General features: G+C 36.7%; 1 protein-coding gene across 1 annotated transcript in view; it reads left to right on the top strand.

Annotated features, from left to right (window-relative positions):
• Window positions 1–25,041, top strand: part of LRP1B (LDL receptor related protein 1B) — a 575,589-nt gene that overhangs the window by 284,364 nt on the left and 266,184 nt on the right. The window contains exons 11-17 of the mRNA XM_075152715.1: window positions 1,665–1,845; window positions 4,773–4,992; window positions 7,721–7,910; window positions 14,952–15,074; window positions 16,667–16,807; window positions 21,006–21,131; window positions 23,039–23,155. Coding sequence (XP_075008816.1) covers window positions 1,665–1,845; window positions 4,773–4,992; window positions 7,721–7,910; window positions 14,952–15,074; window positions 16,667–16,807; window positions 21,006–21,131; window positions 23,039–23,155 — 1,098 coding nt within the window. The remainder of the gene's footprint in view (window positions 1–1,664; window positions 1,846–4,772; window positions 4,993–7,720; window positions 7,911–14,951; window positions 15,075–16,666; window positions 16,808–21,005; window positions 21,132–23,038; window positions 23,156–25,041) is intronic.

Genomic DNA, 25,041 nt, shown 5'->3' on the forward strand with positions numbered 1-25,041 from the left:
GACCGCCCCGGGCCGGTCAGGACCGGTCCCAGCCGCCTCTGAGGAAAGGGGCAGTCAAAGGGCTGGTGCTTGTGTCAGGGGTTTTTGTGGGCGCTGCGGGGCCGGGGCAAGGAGAGGAGAGCTGGTGCGATCCTGTGCTGTGTGCGCCAGGCCGGGCTCTTCAGAAGGGGCTGGGGCTGCTGAGCTGAGCCAGGGAGTCGACCCGGAGGGGTCAGCCATGGTAACGGGCCGCTAACAGGGCTGTGAGTGCTCTGAGCGGGACACAGGCCCTCGCCTGGAGGTAGCAGCAGCCACGGGGGCTGAACCGGCCCTGTTACAGGCTGTGAGCCGAGCTGCTGCCGGCACAGCTCTGGGCAGTTTGGGCCTGTGCCACTTGTGAACGATGCCCTATGGCTCGGGAAGGCTTCAGTGCCAGCTGGCGGGGGGGTACATGGAGCAGGGGTTCCATCCTGCCCAGGGAAATACTCCTTGGAGGAACTGGGGAAAAGGGGGTAGCAAGTGGCAGGTGCTTGGGCTGCTAAAGCGTGATTACAGGTGAGGGAGAGGGACCAGAAAAGGTGGTGGTCACCAATGCTGTGGCCCAAGCGCCATCACTCCCCTCAGTATTAATTTCCCTCTGGTATCGCCTGACCGATGGTGGGCTCATCCTGTGGATGAGGAGTGACCGCACTGGGAGGAGCATGCCAGAGGGCTGCTGTAAGATCAGCTACGTGGCAAAGGGTGATGGCTAAAGTTGGGTAGTGCCTCAACCTCCATAACGCTACAAAGGCCAGGAGAGAATGACTGGAAATTCTCCATATCCCACCCCATGCACTGGAATTTTGAGATCTTTCTGAAAGAAAAGGGGAAGGGTATGATGAAGAGAGATGGAAAATCTTTTAGAGACCTGTCAGTTAAGAAATTGGGATCATGTGGGAGAGGGCAAAACGCAGTTAATGTTACTGTGTGTTAGGTAAGCTTGAGGGAAAACTTGTTGCTTGGGGAATTGTTTTACTACTTCTCAAATGGGGAAAGCTCCACGCTGTATGGAATTAACACTGTTGACTCATTTTGGTTCTGGATGGAGCCCTACCGCTGTCAAACTCATGACCCATTGGTACATCCAACGGTAGCATTGCTCTTTGCTCGTGCATTGCTTACTATGTTAATAGTTTGCTCATATGCTTAGCTGTGGAGAATAACTCGGACTTGTGATGTTCTTGCTTACATGTTTTGCAAGGTCAAGGGACAGTGGAACAAACATAAATTGAATGCCCATTTTGCTTATTTTTTAATAAGAATGAAACTTGTGATTTGGGTAAAAGCAAAATAATTTAGAGTACTAGAGCTGATCCTGGAAGCTATTCTTGACTTGAGTGATATTGCTATTTAGGGTTAAAATTAAGGAGGGTTTTGTCAAATAGCGATTTGCCCAGGGCCAGCTATGGTTAACATATGAAGGCTTATGGTTTAATACACAACTTTTATGACCAGTCTTTGTCTTTTGTAGGGTGTTTCCAGCAAAGACTAATTCTGACAGACACAGCAAATGTAATTCAGATTCGAGGAAATAATCTAATTTAGCTATATGGACCGTATATCGTCCATTGTTTATAGTAATGGATAATGTTAGAACATAAACATATAATATTAGTCTCTTATTACTGTCTTCTCTCTCTCAACAGATCTTGATAATGTAGAAGGCATAGCAGTGGACTGGATTGGAAATAATCTTTATTGGACAAACGATGGCCACAGGAAAACGATTGCTGTAGCCAGACTGGAAAAAGCTGCTCAGAGTAGAAAAACTTTGTTGGAGGGAGACATGTCCCACCCTAGAGGAATTGTTGTTGATCCTGTTAATGGGTATGAAGTAGACTAATTTATGTTGTTTAATTATTGTCTTTATAGTATAAACACGGGATTGAATTTTGCTTAGGATGGGGTTTGTAGAGTCACGTAGTAGTCTCTAATTCTACGATAGTCTATAATACCTGTAATTGCTGTCCAGCATTCTTGCCTGAAGCCTTCAGAAGAACATGTATGCCCAGACACCGTTGAACCTCTGTCCAGTTAATCTGAACGTGATTCACCTTTTTCTCAAATTGAGTATGTCAGACCTGTATGTATTTTTAATACTAAGTGAACTTTATAATACTGTCCTTTATTTCTCTCTTTGTAAGTCTCAATTTCTGAAGATAATTATAACCATATGCTTGTACACATTGGTTTACAAAACTAAATGAGTTGGGTACCTTTCCTTACTTACTAACATAATTAATTGTGATAGGCTGCATAATAAAAAGAACATTATATTAGTGTGGTATAGTTGTGGTTTACCTAAAAATTCACTGTTACATTTATTCAGGGAATTGTCACTGGAAAATGATGTAGGCAGGTAATTCTGGACTAGTGTGGCTGGACTGATTGCTGTTTTCATAGTACTGGAATGTATTTACACTATCAGGTTTTCACTTTTGAGCTTGTCCTTTAAGGAATGGAAGTGACTGTGGAAAGGCTACAATTAATTAAGGTCAGACAGTAAGGATGTAAAATCAGACCACAAACCATAACCATATGTTCAATTACTTGGTTAAATTTTCCAGCTCAGTAAAAGCATGGCATGGGAAATAGTGTATGAAGATGTATTGTCTGAAAAGGGCTATTATATAAAACACTTTTCTAATAAAAGAGTGTGCCTTTCATGATTATACTTCTCATGGAAGCTTTTCCTGAGGGATAACATTTATTATGGCATTTTAATTATGTTTAGAAAATATTAGTCTTGATTTAACCAATGTAGAAGCATTAAGTGCATTTTGAGATACAATTAAAGCACATTAATGTAAATGTCTGTTACTGTAAGCATGTTTTAGCTTATGACATGGTAACTAGAATAAGTACAGACAAAAAGTTGATGGAGAAAAGCTCAGTAATTTCTGTTGAGCAGTCATGTAAATATTTGTAAAACATATTTTGTCTTCCAATAAAATAAATACCGTACTGACCTGCATCTCTGCCTGAGCTTTAAGGCATACACAGGTTTTATAATTCTGTGATTAAACCTAATGTTGTTGGAGTCAAACATGCAATGAAGTTTATAAGCCTCATAGATCAAAAATTGGTTGATGTTCTTAGCATATATTTACAAAAATATTAAAAGAACCCAAACCAACCTTCTGGTGGGTGACTTGGAAGAGACAGAAAAGAAACAAAAAAGGTACATTTGCATATCTGTAAACCTGTGTAACGATGGTGCAATTTCTTCTTATCTCTTCTATTTTCTGATATAAAAAATTGATCAAATTATGCTTATACATAAAAGTGTGTTTGAATAAAATTTTTGACTGGTAGATTTGGCATCATTTACACAGATTTGATAACAAAACTGTTTTTCACTTCAGTGTTTCATTACTTCGTAAATTCCAAATTTAAATTCCATTACTTTATTCTTCAGAGTACAGACAGATTAAGTGGGTTAGGATCACACAAGTTATTTCAGAAAGTGGTACAATTTCAGAAACATAAATCTGGTGAAATGAAAGGGTGAGGCATATAAATACCAATTAAATCATGACAACTTTAACAAGCAGGATCCATTTAAGATGTGTGATGTTTTTCCTCTATTTAATGCTTAATAATTGAAATCCTAGATTTGACTGTAAAAGTAAATGTCTACTATCTAGTACATGTTTTCAGCAGATTGATGTCACTGTGTGTCATATGATCTGAAATGCTGTTTAGACGCTTCATAGATTACATACAGGCTTCTATGTGTCTGTTTCCATGAACCTGTTTTTCCTTTGGGAGGAAAAAAAAAACGTAAGAGAAAAGGGAAAAGTGGTTTCTTAGCATATTTACTACCCTCTGCTTTTGTATAAATTCAAGTTGTATATTTTAAATTGTTTAAATCAGAGTTGTCACCAGCAAGTTCTGTAATAAAATATGATAATCAGATTAATCCAGTGAGGGAAAAAAGAAGAAACGTAGGGTGTGTTCTGTAATGTCAAGTAGAGAATGGCTCAGAGAACTCATCTGATATTTTTAGATGACTTACTACAATGCTTGCTTAATTTTTCCAAAGTAGCATAGGTACTTATTTTTCAGAGTTGTTTTGGTTATCTATAGTGCTGCACTATAAACCATAACACTATGCTAAAACTGCCTAGTAGCTATTTTTCAAATAATTTCTATAGCCATCTATCTTTCTAAACATTTTTGTGAGGGACAGTGCTCATAATAGTTTTTTGAGTAATTTAGCGGCTTTCATGTTGGATGTGTAGTTCACAGAATGTCAAGGTTATCCTGTAGCTATTAAACTACAGTGCAATTGATTCATATATTGCAGCTTTTTTGATAGTATTAAGCATAATAAAAAGCAGATTTGCATCATAAAGGCAAATTAGACTTGGCCAAAAAAAACCCAAAACAGTAAAAGTTTGAACTTTGTGACAAAGTCAATAAAATTGCTGGTTTAAAAAAAAAAAAAAAATCATAATTCTGGTGTGATTAAATAAGGTCTTAAACAATTCTTTCACTTCTTATGTCAGTTAGCCCATTTGATATTCATGTAATTCATTACAATATGAGCAAAACATCCAAAGTGTCACTTCAGCAGCATCCAGTGCACAGGGAAAGTAAATATAGTTGTACAAATAGCAGTGGAAAGAAACATGCAAAAGTCAAAATCGCTCTGGCTTGTGGATATACTGTTGCGAACTTCTACTGAAAGCCTACAGTATAATTCAGATGATTAAAATGGTAGCTGAATGTTCATTTTTATAATTTCATAGCTGGATGTATTGGACAGACTGGGAAGAAGATGAAATAGATGACAGTGTGGGAAGAATTGAGAAGGCATGGATGGATGGCTACAGTCGGCAGATTTTTGTAACATCAAAGATGCTATGGCCAAATGGTTTAACTCTGGACTATCGTGCCAATGTATTATACTGGTGTGACGCCTATTATGATCACATTGAAAGGATATTTTTGAATGGATCTGAGAGAAAGGTAAAAGAAAAATACTGCTGTTTTGCCACAGGCATGCTCTTTCTCTGGATTTTATTGTGTTATGTTAAAAATACTTTTCAAGCTTTTTAAAGTCTGCATAACCGTGCGGCATGTCCAGTGTCATCTCTGTTGAAAGAAGCGATGTTGGCAGTCTCCTGCAAGAGACTATAATACAGCTTTAAATTTTCATCTTCAGGAAGTGACACAAAAGCTCTTTTTTTTTTTTTAATCTATTTTTCTCATGTGACAATGAGTTACATTTTGATTTAGCCATAAAGCTACAAAGAGCTTTTCAGTAGAAAAAAAAACTTCTTTTGGCTCTCTCTTTTGCCAGAGAGAGGCTTTCATTGAACTTCACTGGGTAAGCCGCTTTAGATGAATCTCAGCGTCCTGTTTGAGCATTTGTGGTAACATGGAGAGGGGAAGCCCTCAACAATTGCAGTCAAAGATGGAGGGAGATTGTTGTAGTTGTTACTAATGGCTATATTAGCTAGATACAAGTCTGTATAGAAGTTCTGTGTTGTTTTGTAGAAGTCACAAGCACAGAACGGCCATCTAGAAAACAGTTAACTCTTACACTGGAGTCTGATAATTTGGGGAAGGTTTAGCATCTGCTTCATAAAATTAGTACCCTGACAACTGAAACTTCATCGTTAATTGAGAATGGCAGGCATTAAGTTCTTCTGTGGGAGGATTTTGTCAGAAAATGTACATGTCTTGTGACTTCTCATTTATCCTTCACTCATGATTCCCTCTGTATGATGGCCTTGATAGGACCAATATGCAGATCTCTGAAAATAGTAACTGTAGGCACAGTCCTCCCTGGAACTCATGCCTGTACAAGCTCATATTGCTTTAATATTGTTTTTAAAATCCTTTATATTGAGTGATCTGTCGTTAAGCCTGTACTAATGCCGTAGTGTTGCAGTTTGCCGTAATGGATAAGTTGGGATTTACATTTAGTGCTTCTACTTCTGCTCCAAATCTGTTTTGGTTCTGTAACGGAGGGTGAAGGAGGGTAAGCACGTTGGCAGAAAGACATTTTTTTAATTAGAGATCCTTGTCTACTAGCAATGCTAGCCTTCCTGAAAAGTTCCTGGACAGAACAGGTCTAGGATGGTTAAATGCAGCTGCCGTGGATTACAAATGGATTGCTAGTGAAAACTGCTGGTTTTGCTGGGTTTGCCTCCCACCAGAACTGGTGAATAATAAGCAGCACCTGTCTTTACAGGTTTTATTTTGAAGCGTGTCACAGGTTCTGGTTTTTTTTGAAAAGTGTTTTTCTATAATCCTGTGATTCAAATAAAATGCATAGCCATTTGAATGAAATTTATGTAGCCAAAAATAACTAGAAAATACTTGCTTTTGATGCTGAATAATTTGTTCTTTATTATAGGATATTTTGGTCAAAATATAACTGGGTCAACAGCATCTTTAATTCTGTAAGTGTCAGTATAGTGAAGATTTTAGGGGCTGGGGAAGTCCTACTACAATTCCACCAGTAGGTGTTGGATGATTGACTGATGGATTAATTTTGATCAAAAGCAGTTAACTGAGATGAGTTCTGACCAAAAGAATTCCAAGCCTAAAGAGAAAATTTGAAGGGCAAAAGGGGATGGTGTTTGTCACCTCATAGTAGTTCTATTTTAGTGGGCTTTCTCCTTGTTCTCTTGGGTTTGTGTGTCTAAATAGAGACAAGGTAGGATATCTGATGAACTCCTTCCTTATTTCTAGAGGCAAGATAGAAATATACTGTTGGGCATTAGTTCAAGCAAGGACCCCAGCCAGCAGAAGAACACTGGAACTTGGTCATTCCAAACCGCAGCTGCTGTGATGGAGTATAAAGGCAGGGCTCCCAAAAGTAGATGATTTAGAGTTCTGCAGTTTTCTATGTCTCTTTAAAGTAAATAATTCTAATTACTGTAATTTACTTGATGGTAAGTTTAGACGCTTTTCAAAGTTTTGTTTTCATGCTCCAGGGATTGAAAAAAATTTTTTTAAACTGCTCCCTTTATCAGACAGCTCTTGTGTAGTGGTAGTTGCAGTTCTTGTGAAGGAGTCCTGATGCTGGAACTATAGCAAATAACACTGCTTTAGAACATTTCTGCGGCCAATAACATAAAGACAAGATTTGGGGTGTAATTTGTAGTTTTATGTGTGAGTTAATAAACCAGAAGTAGAAGGTGTGTGGAAGAAAGTTTGTCTTATTTTGGGAACAAACTGTGGCATGTTATTTTGTTTGGTTTTTTTTTAAGTTACCACAACCCAAACTAGAGAGGACACATTCACAGAAATGAATAAGAAATCTCTGCACTTATTTCACACTTCAACAAAAATAAGCAACTCATACACACTATTCTTTGCTTTAAAAGCAGCAGATATTTGATATACTGAACAGATGCTCAAAGTTATGTAAACAACCGTGCTTCCGTGCTGGGGAAGGTAGATATTTACTGACCATAATGATTGCATGGTTACCTACATTCCTCTGCATTATCTGACAGGGGACACTTAAGATGAATTTATACAAAGTTTTGAAGTTAGATATTGATGCTGGTGCATGGAACAGCTTTACACTCTTTATTTGATTTTATTGCATTATTACGTTTGGGCACCAAGCTTATTTCAGTTTTCCTATTGCCCTTTTTATGTTCTTGCAGTGTATGCTAAGAAAAATGAATAATTATTTTAACCTTGCTAATGCTCACCTACCACTAATTAATTGCAGGTAGTCTACAATGGAAAAGATTTGAATCATCCTTTTGGACTATCACATCACGGAAATTATATTTACTGGACAGATTATATGAATGGGTCAATTTTCCAGTTGGATCTGGCTACAAGGAATGTGACACTGTTAAGGAGTGAGAGACCACCTTTGTTTGGGCTCCAGATTTATGATCCACGTAAACAGCAAGGTATTTGTAACATATGATTTCTCCAAACATCTGCTATAAGAGGATATTTTCCCTTACAGTCTCCTAGTAGTTTGAGATGACTAGATGAACAACAATAGAAAAAAAAATATGGCTCATGGCATGATAAAGATACTTCCAATCCATTGATGTTGAAATTGATCATCTCATGCTTACTAAAAAGTGAATCATAGCATTACATCTGTCTGAATTTCTTCTGTGTATTTACACTGTCTTTATTGCCATTTTTCTTGTGTCAAAGAAAGTATAAAATAGAATAGATAATATATACACATTGCCTCATAGACATAAAATATATTATTGCATTTACCTTTTCTTAAATAAGATCACAGATCCTGTTTGTCTTTTTCTTTTTGTAATTTTCTCCCTCATCTTGGTCTACATCAACACCGCATGACTTAATCTTTTGAAAGTACGTGGTGCTGTTACACAGAGTCAGAGTAAGTGCCTTTGAGAGTAGTGGAAAAATCCATAATTGTTGTTACTTTTATCAGTAGAGAAAAGAGAAAAAGGCCATAGGTTTGCATCGATGGAGTTTAGAAAATGCAATTGCTACTATACAGGTAAATTTACAAATATATATTACTGAAGAAAACATTGAAATCCATTTACGGCATACAGTGTTCAGACGAGTTGTGAAATATTTGCTCTCTTTAATGAAAACAGTTCTGGTTAATGTCTGCTACCAAACATAAAACTGAACATCAGGAATTAGTATAACAAAAATACTGTTTAAAAGATGACCATATTAAATACTAATGTCTATAGATCTCATTAATCTCTATAGATCATTATTTTTGACATGTAGAAGTAGAACGTTTCCAGTTCAACAGTTCCTGTAGAAAATCAGAGACACTAAGGTGTTGGCATTCCTGCTACATTTGATTCTGTACATGAACCAAAAAAGTAACAAAATGTAAATGTCAGCATTTATCCAAATGCGACTTAGTACAGATACAACATTAAAATGTGCTTGTTAAAACAGTGAGGGTTTTTTTTTTTAAAGTTTACAAGTACTTTGTCCCTGTGCATAAAGCCCAATTTTATAGAATCATAGAATCATTAAGGTTGGAAAAAACCTCTAAGATCATCGAGTCCAACCGTCAACCCAACACCACCATACCCACTAAACCACGTCCCTAAGCGCCTCATCTACACGTCTTTTAAATACTTCCAGGGATGGTGACTCAACCACTTCCCTGGGCAGCCTGTTCCAAGGCCTGACCACTCTTTCAGGAAAGAAATTTTTCCTAATGTCCAGTCTAAACCTCCCTTGGCGCAACTTGAGGCCATTTCCTCTCGTCCTATCGCTAGTTACTTGGCAGAAGAGACCAACACCCACCTCGCTACAACCTCCTTTCAGGTAGTGGTAGAGTGCGATGAGGTCTCCCCTCAGCCTCCTCTTCTCCAGGCTAAACAGTCCCAGTTCCCTCAGCCGCTCCTCATAAGACTTTTGCTCCAGACCCTTCACCAGCTTCGTTGCCCTTCTCTGGACACGCTCCAGCACCTCCATGTCCTTCTTCTAGTGAGGGGCCCAAAACTGAACACAGGATTCGAGGTGCGGCCTCACCAGTGCCGAGTACAGGGGCACGATCACCTCCCTGCTGCTGCTGGCCACACTATTTCTGATACAGGCCAGGATGCCGTTGGCCTTCTTGGCCACCTGGGCACACTGCGGGTTCATGTTCAGCCGGCTGTCAACAAGCACCCCCAGGTCCTTTTCCTCTGGGCACTTTCCAGCCACTCTTCCCCAAGCCTGTAGCGTTGCCTGGGGTTGTTGTGGCCCAGGTGCAGGACCTGGCACTTGGCCTTGTTGAACCTCATACAGCTGGCCTCAGCCCATCGATCCGGCCTGTCCAGGTCCCTCTGCAGAGCCTTCCTACCCTCCGGCAGATCAACACTCCCGCCCAACTTGGTGTCGTCTGCAATGTTCACAGTATTATCACCTTCAGATCTGGATATAGTCGCTTGTTCATGTCTATTCTTAGCACTTGGAAGATTTGACTGTGTCATTTGTAGTTAATGAATGGCTTAGAGAGCAACTGATAAAACTAGTACAGAGTGGACAGAATCAAAACATTAGAAAAAATGTTTAGCACTGATAGATACAGAGAAAATATTTAGGTTTTATATTTGTTACAGGCATATATCTATATGCCAAACGTGTATATATACATTTCTCTGTGTGTATACAAAAATGATACAAGTATATATGAAAATAAAGTATAGTGAGTATTTTCCCTATATTTACTGGCTAAATACTTTGCATAGGTTTATTTCAGAGGTTTTATATACCATACATATTAAATTTTTTTTTGTTTTTCTTCTGTTTAGTCTTACTATTTTTTTTCCATCCAGCAAAAAAACAGCAGGCGATTTACAAAGCAAAGAAACAGTTTAGTTTTTAAATAGTGCTAAAGTATAAAATGGGGCATGCATATGTGTATAGGCAAAATACTTGGCATGTAATATCTGCATGTATAGGGTTGTTTAATTTTATGTTTCATTTTAAAATTTACTATATTTGAAGACTTAGATATCTAGTTAATATTCTTTGGAGAAGACAAAGACTTCTCTATATAAAAGTACGTCTTCCAGTTTGTTTTTCCTTGGGAAAATCACTTTTTACAACGTCTCACTTAACCATCTGGGGCCCTACTGAAAAGCTTAGTGATTTTCTTTACAGCAGGTTAATATGAAGTTTTCCCTTTCCTGCTGAATAATATTTTTATATGTGCAGATAGGCTTTCTTACGGAAAGCCATTGAGATTAATACTTGATTATGAAGTGCTGAGGTCCAGACAGCCAACTTGTAATTGGTTTTATGAGTATGGAGGCAATGCTGAAAGTTCCTCCTTTCTGGTATTGTAACATCTAAATTTTCAATACCTAAACCAAACTGTAGTATTGTCAAGGTCATTTTAACAGTGTGCCTCTTATCACAGGTGCTTTTCAGGGACTCTTGCTTCCAAAGTCATGTAAAAACATACTGTGTTTGGGGTTTTTTGTTGGGTTTGGGGTTTTTCTTAAGGCAAAATCTGCTCCCAAATCTATCCTCAAGTTGGCCAAATTTCAGAATACTTTGAACTGTGTCTGCTAAGAGAGAATGTGGTGATTGCTTTAAATACTTAGTACTTCTCCTGCTTTATTTGGTACTCAGAAAGTTCCTTTATTTTTAGAAAAAAGGGAAATTTAAAAATGAATGCAATTGCTGTTAGCTTCCAAATAAGCTAACACCAGAGGTAGAAGACTAAAATATTACCTCTTAGACATTTTTAGCTGGATGAGCTTAAATCTTGAGAAGGAGAATTTGGCTCATTAGTGCATTCTTTGTTTGAAATTGCAATTGGAATTTTGTAAGCTAGCTGCAGTCTTTAGGATCTTCTTTTTTTGTCGTGCTCAGTGAGGTAGATCTTGAATTGTTCCCAAAGGAACATAAGCATTTATTTTAAAGAAAGTGAGGCTAATTTTTTTCTTTTTTTTCTTTTTTTTTCTTTTTCTTTTTTTTTTCTTTTTTTTTCTTTTTTTTTTTGTGTGTGTGTGTTTCTTCTAAAAGAGCAAGATCAAGGCTGAATCATGTGGTACAGAGAAAACCATAGTAGTTCATTTTATGGTACGAGTTATATTTTATAGCTTATGCACATGTACCTTTGAAACATTTGGCTCTGATATTTTGAGGTTATTGTTTTTGATGCTGTTGTTATTGTCAGTGTCTGTACAAGCAGAAACCATGTCAATTCATTTTGGCATAGTTGAATTGAGACTGGCAATTTTATTAGGAGACCTTTTACAGGATACTTGACTGTGCCAATCCTGCTTTGCTTAGTACTATGGGTAGCGACATTAAGCTTCTTTTGGTATCTCCTTAAGAAGAGGTGCTTTTCACTGTCTGTATCTCAGAGGCATGATCCTCTTGAAGAAGAACGTTTTTTTCATGCTTTCAGAGATTAGAATTCATCTTACTTTCTTAGGCATAGTCTTTGGGTCTGTATGCATCAGGAATACTTTAAAAAATGGGGAGGTGGCGGGAAGAATAGTAATCATAGAAGTTGGATTTACAGTCAGCATATGAAACTGCCAAGGCCTGCGGGTATTTCCACTGCTATTAAAGGGGAGATTGCTATTCATATTTAAGTAATTCTTGTGTAAGTCCATTTACAGCAATTAAAATACCTTCTTTTGAAATCAGTTGATATTTTAACTCCTCAGATTGCAAAGAAGGGCTGCTTGAGCCCCAGGCTGCTTTCCATATGTGTACTATGATCCTAAAAGTAGGCTTACACAATTTTAGCAGTACTTGAGGTTAGGTTTATGGGAAGGTACAAACATAAATGGATACTCATGAGAACATAGAAGTACAATAATTTCTAAGCAGCGACAAATATTTCATAGTATCTTTTAAATGAGACGATTAAACAAATACATATGGTTTCCTTTTTTTTTTTTTGAGAACAATGCAACTACCTTGTTGTCTGGCCTAATTTTTAGCAAATTAAAATGGAATCAGCCTAATTTAATCATATGCAAGTGGCAGGGCAGCAGCTGTTTTAAAAGCTGGCAAATACATGAAAACTCATAATAGCTTTGAAAGTAGTTTTAAAATTTTGGGAATACTTTAAGAACACCCATATAAAATAACTATTACAAACAGCAGTCAAGGAAATTTAATTTCATAAATACTTGGTAGCTAAATGAGTTCCACAGCTTACTCAGTAGGGAGACTTAACCTTTTTTTGTACTGCATTTCAGGACACATTTTAGCCTAGGAGTCTCTTCAGCAAGACTGACGGGACTGAAGGTGTCATTGCACCTTCAGGTTCAAGGCTTCCTTAAAGCTCACTTTATAAACCTATTTATCTAGGATCTTGTTGCTTTAACTCTTGGTACTTGGTATTTTCCTTGTTTTCATCCTCTCCTTTATCACTTACTTAGCAAGTAACCTACTCTACTGTAGGTTGTTATCCCAATTATGAGGTTAAGTAGGAACCTTTCATCTTCAAGACAGAGCAGTTGACTTTGATCTAGTGTTTTAATTTTGATTTTATTTATTTTAGGCTTACATTGGGCTTCAGAATCATCATGGGTTTTCAAAGTGTTTTCTATATTTGTCTTAAATAGTCCTTTATTCTATAGCCTTACCCTTTTTTAGTGATCTGACAAACTCATATATATTCTCTAATTAAATAATTGCACATCTTGACTTATGCTCTATAATTTTGGATTCACTTTTGAAGATTGTATTGTGGTTTGTTTGTTTTGGTAGCTTCTGATATCTTCTTAAATCTTTGCGTTACTGACATCCTTTGATTTGAGTAATGGGTGGCCCTGTAAAGATGTAGAGAGTTTCTAAGGCTACTTTTTCCTGAGGTCGTGTTGTATCTGAGGTTTTCCGAGATTTAGATGCAAATACATCTCTTACTCTTTTGACGTTTTGTTCATATTATTTGGGTTTTGGTGAGCATAGACATAATAGAGTTGATTTTTGTACAGTGTTTTAGGTCATAGTCTAAAACATGAAGTCAAGATCCAGTAAAGTATTTTAAGTGCCCAGCCTAAGTTGGAACTGCTCTGTCTAAAATTGTGATCCAGCCCTCACACTTCAAATAGACTTCCAGTTTTCCTGTTTCTACAGCTGTGTTCTTGTCATCTCCCTCACACCCTGCCCAAGGAAAGTACAAGTACCACAGCGGCTTCCCACAACATTCTGTATTAATTATTTTACACAAAATTATTTGCATGTTCAGTGGGATGTTAATGGACTGTAGAACACATTTGCTTCTAAGAAGTAATGTATGGTGGGTCAGAAAAAAGTCTGGGAATATGTAGTTATGAAATGCTCAAGGACTGTATTGTAAGATGTATTGAGGTACATCTTAAAACTTGAAAATTTTCAAAATCTTAAATTATTTGCTGGTTATCTGATGTTTATTTCGTAATTTGAAAATGTTTCCCTGCACATGCAGGTATGGCTCTGACAGGACAGTTTAATATGTGTGTCCGTAGCTACCCCTATGAGAACTTAATATTATATTTTCTATGAAAAGAGAAGTGGTAGTGCTTTGAGGAGAGGGAATTATGTGGAGTCTGTTTTAACCCAGGAAGTTGATGAATGCTTTGTACACCTAAAAAGGAGGAGCAGAGGAAGGAACACCTACTTTTTACTAGGACAGGAAGGTGAAAAAAAGTAGTTTAAATTAAAAGTTTCAGCAGATGTGAAGTTTTATAGCTTGCCTGATCATAGTCAGTTATCACCAACACTTGAAATTAACAGAGCTTTGATCATGAGAAGTTGAATGTCCTCAGCAGTGCATATCTAAGCAAATAGGTTGTGACCAAAGTGACACAAACAGAAATTAAAACATTTGCTTCAGTGGGCTTTGGTGTTAAGTTTGCTTGCCTAAGAGATGAGGTAGTGAGGATGCAGCAGTCCTTGGTAGATGATTAAAACACCTGACAGCTGTCAGTATCTTCATGTGAACAGCGTACAGCTTTTGGGAAGAAACAATAACACAGAAAAAGAAGGCAGAGAAATAGCAGATGTGTTCAGAAAGGAGTAGTGGAATATCCGCTTTGTATTCTATCTGCCATAGATCTTATTACACTTCTAACTTCTGTTTCCTTTCTCTTTTTTTCTTAGTCTGCATTTGCGGTCGCATTGTTTTAACACGTGCAGATGCCAGTATACTTCAGAGCATTCCTTTATATACTGTTTAATTTCTTAAAGCTACTACGTGCATGTAGTCGTGTCATATTAAATATTTTGTAATATTTGTTCCCCTCATAAAAAAGGGAGCTAGAATGTCGTGAGCTGATGGTGTTGTTTTTTTATTCTTACAGGTTATTGCAAACTCTAACTAAAATTGTTTAAATATTATAACCTGTAGTAACCAAACGATGAGAATGTGTCTCTAAAATGAGAGGAAAATAACTGTAAAAAATTCTTCATGTGCTTACGTTCTAAAAAAAAATCTTCTCATTCTAGCATGGCTGTTAGTTTTAAAGTTGCTTTTTTTATTTTCACAGGTGATAATGCATGTCGTGTTAATAATGGAGGCTGCAGCACTCTTTGTTTAGCCATTCCTGGAGGCAGAGTTTGTGCCTGTGCTGATAATCAGCTTTTGGAGGAAAACAGTACAACCTGCATGAGTAAGATTTTTAAAGAATATCTGAGTTGATACTACTGTTATGGGGTCAAGTCACATCTGAAAATAAAACAAGAAAGTGTAGTCTCCTAGAGGCTTTTTGTGGTTCTATAAGACAAAGAAATATTCCTTGAATAAAGATTCTAATTGAAGACAGTTTATTAAATATAATAACAATTCTTAAAAACAGACAAAATATTAAGTACATAATATTTGAGGATAAAATGCATTGAGAAATATTTCAGAATGTCTGATATGATAAAGCACTTAAATATTTCACTGACCTCTTTTAAAGAATATCAGAAATACCAGAAAATGTGGTTAAACTGGTTTCAGATTATTACATGGACTAAGTATCTTAAATTGAACTCTGGCATAGAAAATGTTCATATTGAAACTGTTCATAAAACATGTCAAGCAGATATATTTGTATATAATAGGTCCTGACACAGACTATGCAAATTTCAGTCTTTTTCTTGCATCTCTTCCTTGAAATGCTGATAAAATGCCGATAAAAAAAAAATTGTGTTAATACTAAAATGTGGGATTTTCAATTAAAAATAACAACTCATCAGGTAATACAGGTATTTTTTTAAATGTTTAGACTTGATATTTGTAACTTACTCAAAATTATCTCTTTTTTTTTTTTTTTTTACTTCATTGATCTGCTTCTTGAACTGTAATGTGTGAAACTGCATAGGTCTCCAGCAGTAAGCCTAATAGAGATGAGTAAAGCATAAAGATTATTTCATAACATGATGAACATTATTGAGCTTGCAATTACCTTGAATTTGACCCAAATGCATGGCTGGCAGAGCCATCACTGTTGCTAAAGAAAACTATTTTTCTTTTTAGCAGAAAATACTGGAAGGTGGACTTCTCACTGGTAAGATGGAATGTAAGCATTAGGAAGAGAGGTTAGACACTTTCAGATCTGAATGAAGCAGGTTTCCTGCTTTTTCCCCAACACACTTCATTGCTCTTTCCAAGGACTTTGGTGTTCCTCATAGGGCCATAGGGCGATGTGTGGTATTTACACATCAAGCATTCTGAAACTTATGTTGAGAAATATATCTCTCTGGATTTATCAATAAGCTTTTAGCTTGCTACTTAATTCTGCCTCAGTAGAATTTTATCCTTTCTTCTTTGCTGAGTCTGTACCAGTGCATAATGCAGGTGTTTGAGTTGTTGTTTGGATACAAGAATCAGCTCTTCAGTAATTATTTTCTAGTCCTTTAACATGCACCAGAATTCGGTCTGTGTCTGTAAGAATATTTTCTTTTCACTGTTGATGAGTCATAGCAATACTTTAAACTGCTATTTTTACACTCTATCTAAGCACCAATTTAAAAAACAGTTTGAGTGTCATTCTGTTCTGAGTTCTTCCATTTATTAAAAATATATTATCTCAACCATACACTCAGATATGCATGCTGCTACAGGCTTCAGGTGGAATTACCTCAAATATGCAAAGTTTACTAAAAAATGTTCTGAGGAGTGATAACAAGAATTTATATCTATTTATGTAGAGGTAATATTTCATTCTATCTGTATCAGGCTGATAAAATAGATGTGCTTCTTGGATATTTTTCCTAGTCAAACATGGAGACGTGCTACCACAGCTGTGCAAAGCTGAACAGTTTCAGTGTAACAATAAGCGCTGTATCCAGGATCGCTGGCGCTGTGATGGGGATGATGACTGTCTGGATGGCAGTGATGAGCATTCTGAAATTTGCTGTATGTATGCTTTTACATTTTAACCCACAATTCATACTTCATTTAAAAAAATGGAAACAAAATAATATAAGTCTGAGGGGAGTCAAACAAAAGTGATAATCCTTAAATCATTCATGTAAATCTTTCATTTTCTTCTTTTCCTGCATATAATAATAGTAGTCCTTTCAAATGACACTCGTGTACTCATTTCATAACATGGTACAAGAGCAGTCATCTTTTGGTTTGGCATCATCAGTTCTCATTCGTTAAATGGTGGTATTTTTTGCTTTGTTTCCCACTATTGCACTTTTTTATATGGATCATAGGATAATTCAGGTTGGAAGGGGCCTCAGAATATCTCTAATCCAACCTTCACCAAGCAGGGCCAGCTTCACCTCAACCTCTAGGAAATTGATGGAGCAATTAGTCCTGGAGCAATTAGTCCATTTCCAAAGACATGAAGGACAAGAAAGTGATCGGGAGTAGTCAGCATGGGTGTATGAAGGGGAACGTCATGCTTAGCCAACCTCATAGCCTTCTACAGTGATGTGACTAGCTCGGTGGATGAGCAAAAAGCAGTGAATGTTGTTTACCTCAGCTTCAGTAAGGCTTTTGATGCTGTCCGCCATAACATCCTCATAAACAAGCTGACAAAGGACGGGTTAGGTAAGTGGACAGTGAGATGGACTGGAAACTGTCTGTACGGCCAGGCCTTGGGGCTTGTGATCAGTGGCACAGTGTCCAGTTGGAGCTAAGTCACCAGCAGTGTACCCTAGGGGTTAATGCCGGGGCCAGTAACCTCTTCATTAATGACTTGGACAGAGTGTACACTCGGCAAGTTTGCAGATGATACGAAGCTGTGAAGAGTGGCTCATGCACCAGATGAGTGTGCTGCCATTCAGAGGAACCTTGACAAGCTGGGGAATTGGACGGAGAGGAATATGGTGAAATTCAGCAAGGAGAAATGCTGAATCTGGGGAGGAGTAACTCCAGGCATCAGTATATGCTGGGGACCACCCAGCTAGAAAGCAGCTTTGCAGACAAGCACCTTGGGGGTCAACAAGCTGACCATTAACCAGCAACGCACCTCATGGCAGAGGAGGCCAGGAACATCCTGGGCTGCTTTAGGAAGAACGTCGCCAGCAGTTTGAGGGGCGTGATCCTTCTGCTCTGCTCAGCCCTGATGAGGTCGTATCTGGAGGACTGTGTCCAGTTCTGAGCTCCCCAGTAAGAAAAAGATAGGGACTTACTGGAGCGAGTCCAGGAAAGGACCACTAAGATGATTAAGGGACTGGAACATCTGTCCCAGAAGTTGGGAGAGCTGGGAGTGTTCAGTCTGGGGGAAAAGGAAGGCTCAGGAGGGATCTTACCAATGTATATAAATACCTGATGGGAGAAGATGGAATGAAGAACAGGGAGCCAGGCTCTTACTAGTGCCCACTAGCAGGACAAGACTTAATGGACACAAATTGAAAAGCATGAAATTTTATCTCAACACAAGAAAACACGTTTTTTACTGTGAGGATAGTCAAACACTGGAATAGGTTGCCCAGAGAGGTTGTGGAATTTCTTTCTATGGAGATACTCAAAACTTACATGGACACGGTTCTGGGAAACCTCCTCTAGTTGGCCCTGCTTGAGCAGGGGATCAGGCTAGGTGACCTCAACAAGTCCCTTGCAACCTTAAACATTTCTGTGACTCTGTAATGTATTTCTTAAAAAACAAACAAAAACAAAAAACAAACAAAAAAAAAAAAACAAAACAAAAAAAAACAAAACAAAAAACCACAAACACCCCCCAAAAATCAAAACAAAACCAATAACCACAAAAAAACCCACCCCCCCCTTCCAGTTTTAAATTAGATGTACTTTGTCTTTAAAAATATACTTTTACTAGAGCTGTATTTTTTTGCTGTAGAGTCTCGATTTGAAATGGAAAATAATAGAAAACATACCAATTACGTATCTGTGTCATTCCTGGAAGATACTTAGGTAGCCTACTATGAAATGCTATTTCTATCATTAGATCATTTCTCTAAACCAAATCTCGTTTACTGAAATGATTTTTTTTTTCCCTATCAATTGTAGACATGAAGAACTGATACACTCTTCTACTGTGCAGCATTGTTCTATGTGTCTGAAAACTCTTATCATAGTCTCTCATTCTTATCTCTTTGAGACAGCTCTAATCTGTTCTTTTTTTTTCCAGTAGATTATGGGGTTTTTTAGATTTCATTGCTCTTTTCTGAACTTTGCCAAGGGATCCTTGGGTTGGATGTCCAAAACTGGATGTATGTCCTTCTGCTGAGGCCTTCGCGAAGCTGGTTAGGCTGAGAGAACGTGTTTGTGAGGGTTGATAGTCCTGTTTATGCATCCTTGGGTAAATCTTACCTGCTTCACACTGGCCTGATGTTGCTGATAGATACTGAGCTTGTGATCCTCTGTAATGCCGAAGTCATTTTCTGTATGGCTGTTACATAGCCAGTTTGGTTTTTTCCCTGCATTTATGTATTTTGATAGCTCCATGTAGTTGTCATTACTGATTTCAGTCCTAACTCTTTTCATTAGTCCAGTTCTGAATTGTATTATTTTAATACCAGGGATTCTTACACTTAAATAAGGAGCTCAACTAATAAAGACAGTGAGAAAGAAAATCTTTTGGCAGAGTTGACTTGATTCTCATTTAAATTAGTGTAATTTAGACCAATTCATTGATCAAAGCTTGTAATTCTGAGAGGATTTATACAGATATAAATGAAGTCATAATCTGGTCCCAAATCTGTATGTGATATATAGTTTAAGCGGCCAGTATGTCAACAGTAATCTCTTTTCAGCAGTTGCTATAGTAACTTCAGTAGTTCTGTTTGAGTTAGTCTGAAATATTTGCAGTTATGAATAGAATACATACACAACATGTTAGTAAACATGCACGACCAAAAATTTAACTACCATTTAAAACAATATCTATGTCTAGTATTGACATCAGATTTAAGAAAAAAAGTCTTCAATTTTTAATTTTATTACATGGATGATAACAGTTTTGTTCTCCAGTCACATTGCAAACTAGGTTGCTTCATAGTATTACGAGACTTGGAATACTTTTCTGCTCAGATTATTAATTAATCTTTACTTCCAGTTTTCCTGCACCTTCCACGCAAAACACTCATGAAGGGTTCATGTGTTATTGATCTCACACTCGCTCTGTGTTGTTTTCAATAGGAAGAATAGGTAGAAAGGTCAAAGATAAAAGCTACTGAAATGTCAAAGATAAGCCTGCAAGAAGTCCTTTCATTTTAAATACCGTTTGTTTCCAGATATACATTAAACTTTAAAAAAGAGACTGTGGATGGCTGAGTAGGTGGAAAATAGCTTGAGATTATTTTTAACCCAGCATTTGAAACTGTGTATAGTTTACTCCTCTTGTGTAGATCAAGATTAGCAAGATCTGCTAATAATAGGTCTTGTTACTAGCATAAAAACAGCAGGACATATATACTTGCTACAGCTGCAAGAGCAGGCCAATAGTGTTTGCATAATTTCTGTTCATTCAGTCTTCATCCTTCCCGTGATACTTGGTAGCTAGCAAAAACATGCTTGTGAGACACCTTGTTCACTTTTGAATACCAGAATTTTTTGTCAGTTTTACAGTGTGTTGCATATTTCACTTTTTGACACCTACAATTTCATGGTAAGTAAACAGCAGATCTATATGTGGCCATTGACAGCAATGTGCATCATTTTAGAAGCGTTTTATAACCTGCCCAAATCTCTGCTCACTGTGGTATAATATTTTGAATATGCACTTAGCAACTTGTATCTGTTCCCTTTGGTGATTTGTTTCATTTTGTTTATATGCACTTCAGTTTGCAAACCTTGTCACATTGATAAAATGTTATTGAGGACATTTTTCTTTAAGGAAATAGCAACATTGTAAAATGCTGCTACCTTTTATCACCTAGTAGTGGATAGAAGAGGGTCTCCATATTGACACTAGTATGATAGGAGAATCTTTACTATGTATTGTTTAATTTATGATTCAAGTACTGCAATATTTTTTAATTGAATCGTTTGCTGAACGATTTTTATATCATGGTGATTATGTATACGGGATAACCACACTAACTTCATCACCAGGGAATACCATTTAATGTATTTTCAGCTGTTTTTCTCTGATTATTTTCTTAGGGAAGAAACTCTCTTTTGTTTTTTTTGTCCCCAGTCAATCATAGTTGTCCTGATGATCAGTTTAAGTGCCAAAATAATCGCTGCATTCCCAAGAGATGGCTTTGTGATGGAGCTAATGATTGTGGTAATAATGAAGATGAATCAAATAAAACCTGTGCAGGTAAAAATTTTATTTGATTGTGCATACAAGTTCTCTAACTTCAGTTCCATAAACAGTTCAAGACTGCTCTGAACTGAACTGAACCAGTCTGCTACTACTAATCTGATTATTGCCATTTTAAATTCAGATTTTGATGCCACTAAGGCTGGAATATAAATTATATTTTACTTAATCCTTGTGCTTGACTGTGCTTTCCAAAGTAATTCAGCACTTAATCTATCCATATGGGTTGACTGTCAAAGTACTGCTTAGGTACAAACTTGTCCCTGCTAAATCTTTTTTGGCAGTTAGAATTTTGTTTGTTAACACGCTGTGATGAGTGCCATGTCACTAGTAAATTTTATTTTATGCTGACAAAAGCATAATTTGTTATTCAGTTTCCCCTTGGTAGCTTGAAATTGGTTTAATTTGTAAGTTATTAACTGTGTAGTGGATTTTTAAGGAAATACCAAAATGAAGATTGTTTACTTATTCCACTGCAATAAATCACAGATTTCCAAGTCTGTCCTTTGCTTGTATGGAAGTGATGTTTAGTGCTGGTCAGTAGAGTACACTAAACAGTCATTAAATATCTGATGTACAAAATATTAGACATCAATAAGCTGACAACTGTTTTAAACTGAAATGCAGTGATAGACAGCATACATTGCGTATTAAAATATTCCCTGAACTCATTTTCCTGTATTTAAATTTTCATATGTGTAATAACCTGTTCACTTTGTTACTTGTGCGGTTTGGCTAAAAGCCCTCTAGTGCAAATGCAGACCTAGAGTGTCCATATAACCTCTGCAGCGTTGTTGTGGATTGTAATACATCCTGATATCCTTTGATACTCAACCGTTTGCTTGTAGGATACAGTCTGATTTGAAGACCATATTTTGCATCCCTATGTCAGTTGGCTGTGGGTTGAATTTTGTATTCTTGTTTTTCCTTTTGTTCCTGCAGTGGCAAATGCTATTCATGTTTAAAAAAAATACTTCTCTGAAATATTTTAAACTTCTATTCTTCTATTTTATTTTGGGCTATTTCTATGAAGGAAAAGAAAAATGGTAATTGAGAATAGCAAATGAAGAAATATTCTTTTGGTTATTGGGGTTTCTGATGTATCAGTCATTTTATTAAGGTGTGGAATCGCATATAGATGAACTCTAAAAGCTTAAATTTGGAATAAAAATCTGTGTCACTAACACTGGCCTTGTAGTTACGGGTGCACATGTTGAATAAACAAAATTATAAGTAATGTCAGTTTTATATGTTAAATTTTTATTGAAGTTTTACTGTTCATCAGCTTTCAAAGTAATTTATGTAGTTACATAGCATGACTTCTTTTAGTCATCTTTATTTCTTCGGAAGAAAGACATACATCGTTTCCTTTAATGGGTCATTACAGTTGCATATTTGCAAAGGCAAAGATTCTGAGAACAGTGAGGCCAGGCACATCACACATATGCTATATTACCATTTTTCTGTGTAAATATGAATCTCACTAGATCATTGTTTGTTATGAAATACAATTTGTTAATATTCCAATTGTAAGTTAGACACTCTTATGCCCTGATTTTTTTGTTTACTTCAACTCTAGCACTAAAGTTATTTTATCAAACACTAATGCTCTTCTACCACCTAGTTTTGTATAATTACATATAAAACTTCATGCTCTTACATGTTGAAGAAACCACTAAGAATTCTGCATAACAGAGGTAGGACTGTAGAACACAGTCCTGCAGATGACCTCAATTTTCTGTGAAATCAAAGGAGGTGAATGATGTTTAGTCAATTTTGGTAAAATGTGCAGCAGGCCAGGAGATGCCCTCCAGGCTTGCAGCTTCTACATACAGACATGCAACAAGAGACCTAACACATTTAGTCCATTTCCCTTGCATTTTTGGAGTGTTTTGTCTTGACAGCAAGAACCTGTCAGGTTGACCAATTTTCTTGTGGGAATGGACGCTGCATTCCGACATCATGGCTATGTGACAGGGAGGATGACTGTGGAGATGAAACCGATGAAATGACATCCTGTGGTAAGTAAATTTTCTTTTGGGGAGAAAAGTAAAATTATTCTATGAAAAGTTAAACATATAAGGATCTCTTTTCATGTGAACTGATGGATGTAAAAAGTATGAGGGGCCTTTTTGTTTTTATATGAACTAATAATATTCTTTCTGAAACGGCAAATATAATTTGTTTGATTAATAAATAAACCCAAAGCACAGGCTGCATTTTCTATTAATGAGTTTTTAACTACAATACCAAATATGCAGATCAGTTGACTTAACACTTTTCTAATTTACAGCCCATTATCAAATACTGTCACCCTCAAAAATTGATATTTATCTTGGGCTCATACCTCTTCACATGGGCCCCCTCAGCATATTCTAGATGTCAATAAAATCAGACTGTTTCATGTCTGAACAGAAGGATATTTTGATGATGTATTTTTCAGAAAAAATTAGTCTTTCTTGGTTATATAATGAGAGAGTATCAGCAGCTCTGCTGATTGCTGCTTTACTGAGATATGCAGAGAGAGGTGCACTCTCTTTAATCAGCTACTTCCAAACAATTAAGGTTTTTTCTAAGTCAGCGTGACTGCCTTCATCTGTTTGGCAGGTCACAGGTAACTGCTGTGAGTCTGAGAGCAAAAGGGTCAATGAGCTGTCTGCAAAATATTGTATCAGGGTGTTCCCTGTTTACAAGGTAATATTTGTGATATTATTTCACTTACTAATATGAATTAGTAAGTGTGTCGCAATATAATAGGATATGTTTCTGAAATGACTTTTCAAGAGTTTTCAAGAAAGAATCCTGACTGATTATTGTCGTAGCATCAACCATATAAACATGAAGTGACAGGTTGTGCACAAAGAAATTAAAATCTAAAGTGTACTATATTTTTCTCAGATATAGCTGATATTCTAACTTGATTCACTGTTACAAAAATGTATTGTTTCTTAATCAAAATCAAACTATGAAAGCAATGTAGTTGATAAAACACTACCTTTTTTTTTGCTTTTTAAAAACTTCTTACTGCTGTAAACCTTTTCAGTAGAATTATTAGAGTTCTATTACTGATAGTAGTTTTTTCTGCAAAAAATCTCAATACCTATGAAGCACTTGCAGTGGACAGCGAGAAAAAAATAAAGTAAATGCATAAATGAAAGTCATAGGCTGACATTGTGATGCCCTGTGTTCTATAAACATAAATCTCCAGGGCTTCAATTACCAGAGAATCTATGGAAGGCAACATGTAGGATCCAATCAGTAAATCCTGTTGATCCATAATCCCTTAAATTTGTTTAATTTTTAATTATTCATGACTGGCAACCAGCTAATACCATTAGTTCAGTTTACATTGTTACTTTTTAAGTCCATATATAATTCTCAGCATCTCCTTTTCTATAACTGCATTCAAGATTTCTGTAAATAGTTGTTACATTTCCTGGAATGTTCACCTGCTTTCTCTTGCCTTCTTTCTTATGACTTTCTTCTTCTTTCTTCTTTTAATAGTGATATAAACCAGAAAAAAAGAAAGCTAATTTTATATTGACAGTAATTGATATCTGATCAGTTACTTCAAAACAGATGATGTATTTGATAAAATCTAAATCCACATAAAATCATTATGTCAGTGAAAATGAGAATATTATTAAGGTAGACTTCTAATTGCCATACTTCAAATTGGGTAAGTTCTCGTGTGTACAGAGGTAGAATTAGGTGATCCCAGTGGACTCGCTGTATTTTGCAGTCTCTGAAATTATAACATTCTATGTAATGGTACAGCATGGCACTTGGTACTAGAATAGTTTATCTGACTAACTGTACCTTGTGTTCTTAGACACCTTATCAATATACAGATATTAATGTCATCTTTTTAATTTCTTCCCATGTCTTTTGTATGGTGTCCTGTCAG

This window comes from Calonectris borealis, chromosome 6 (genome assembly GCF_964195595.1).
Source record: "Calonectris borealis chromosome 6, bCalBor7.hap1.2, whole genome shotgun sequence".
Lineage (NCBI taxonomy): Eukaryota > Metazoa > Chordata > Aves > Procellariiformes > Procellariidae > Calonectris > Calonectris borealis.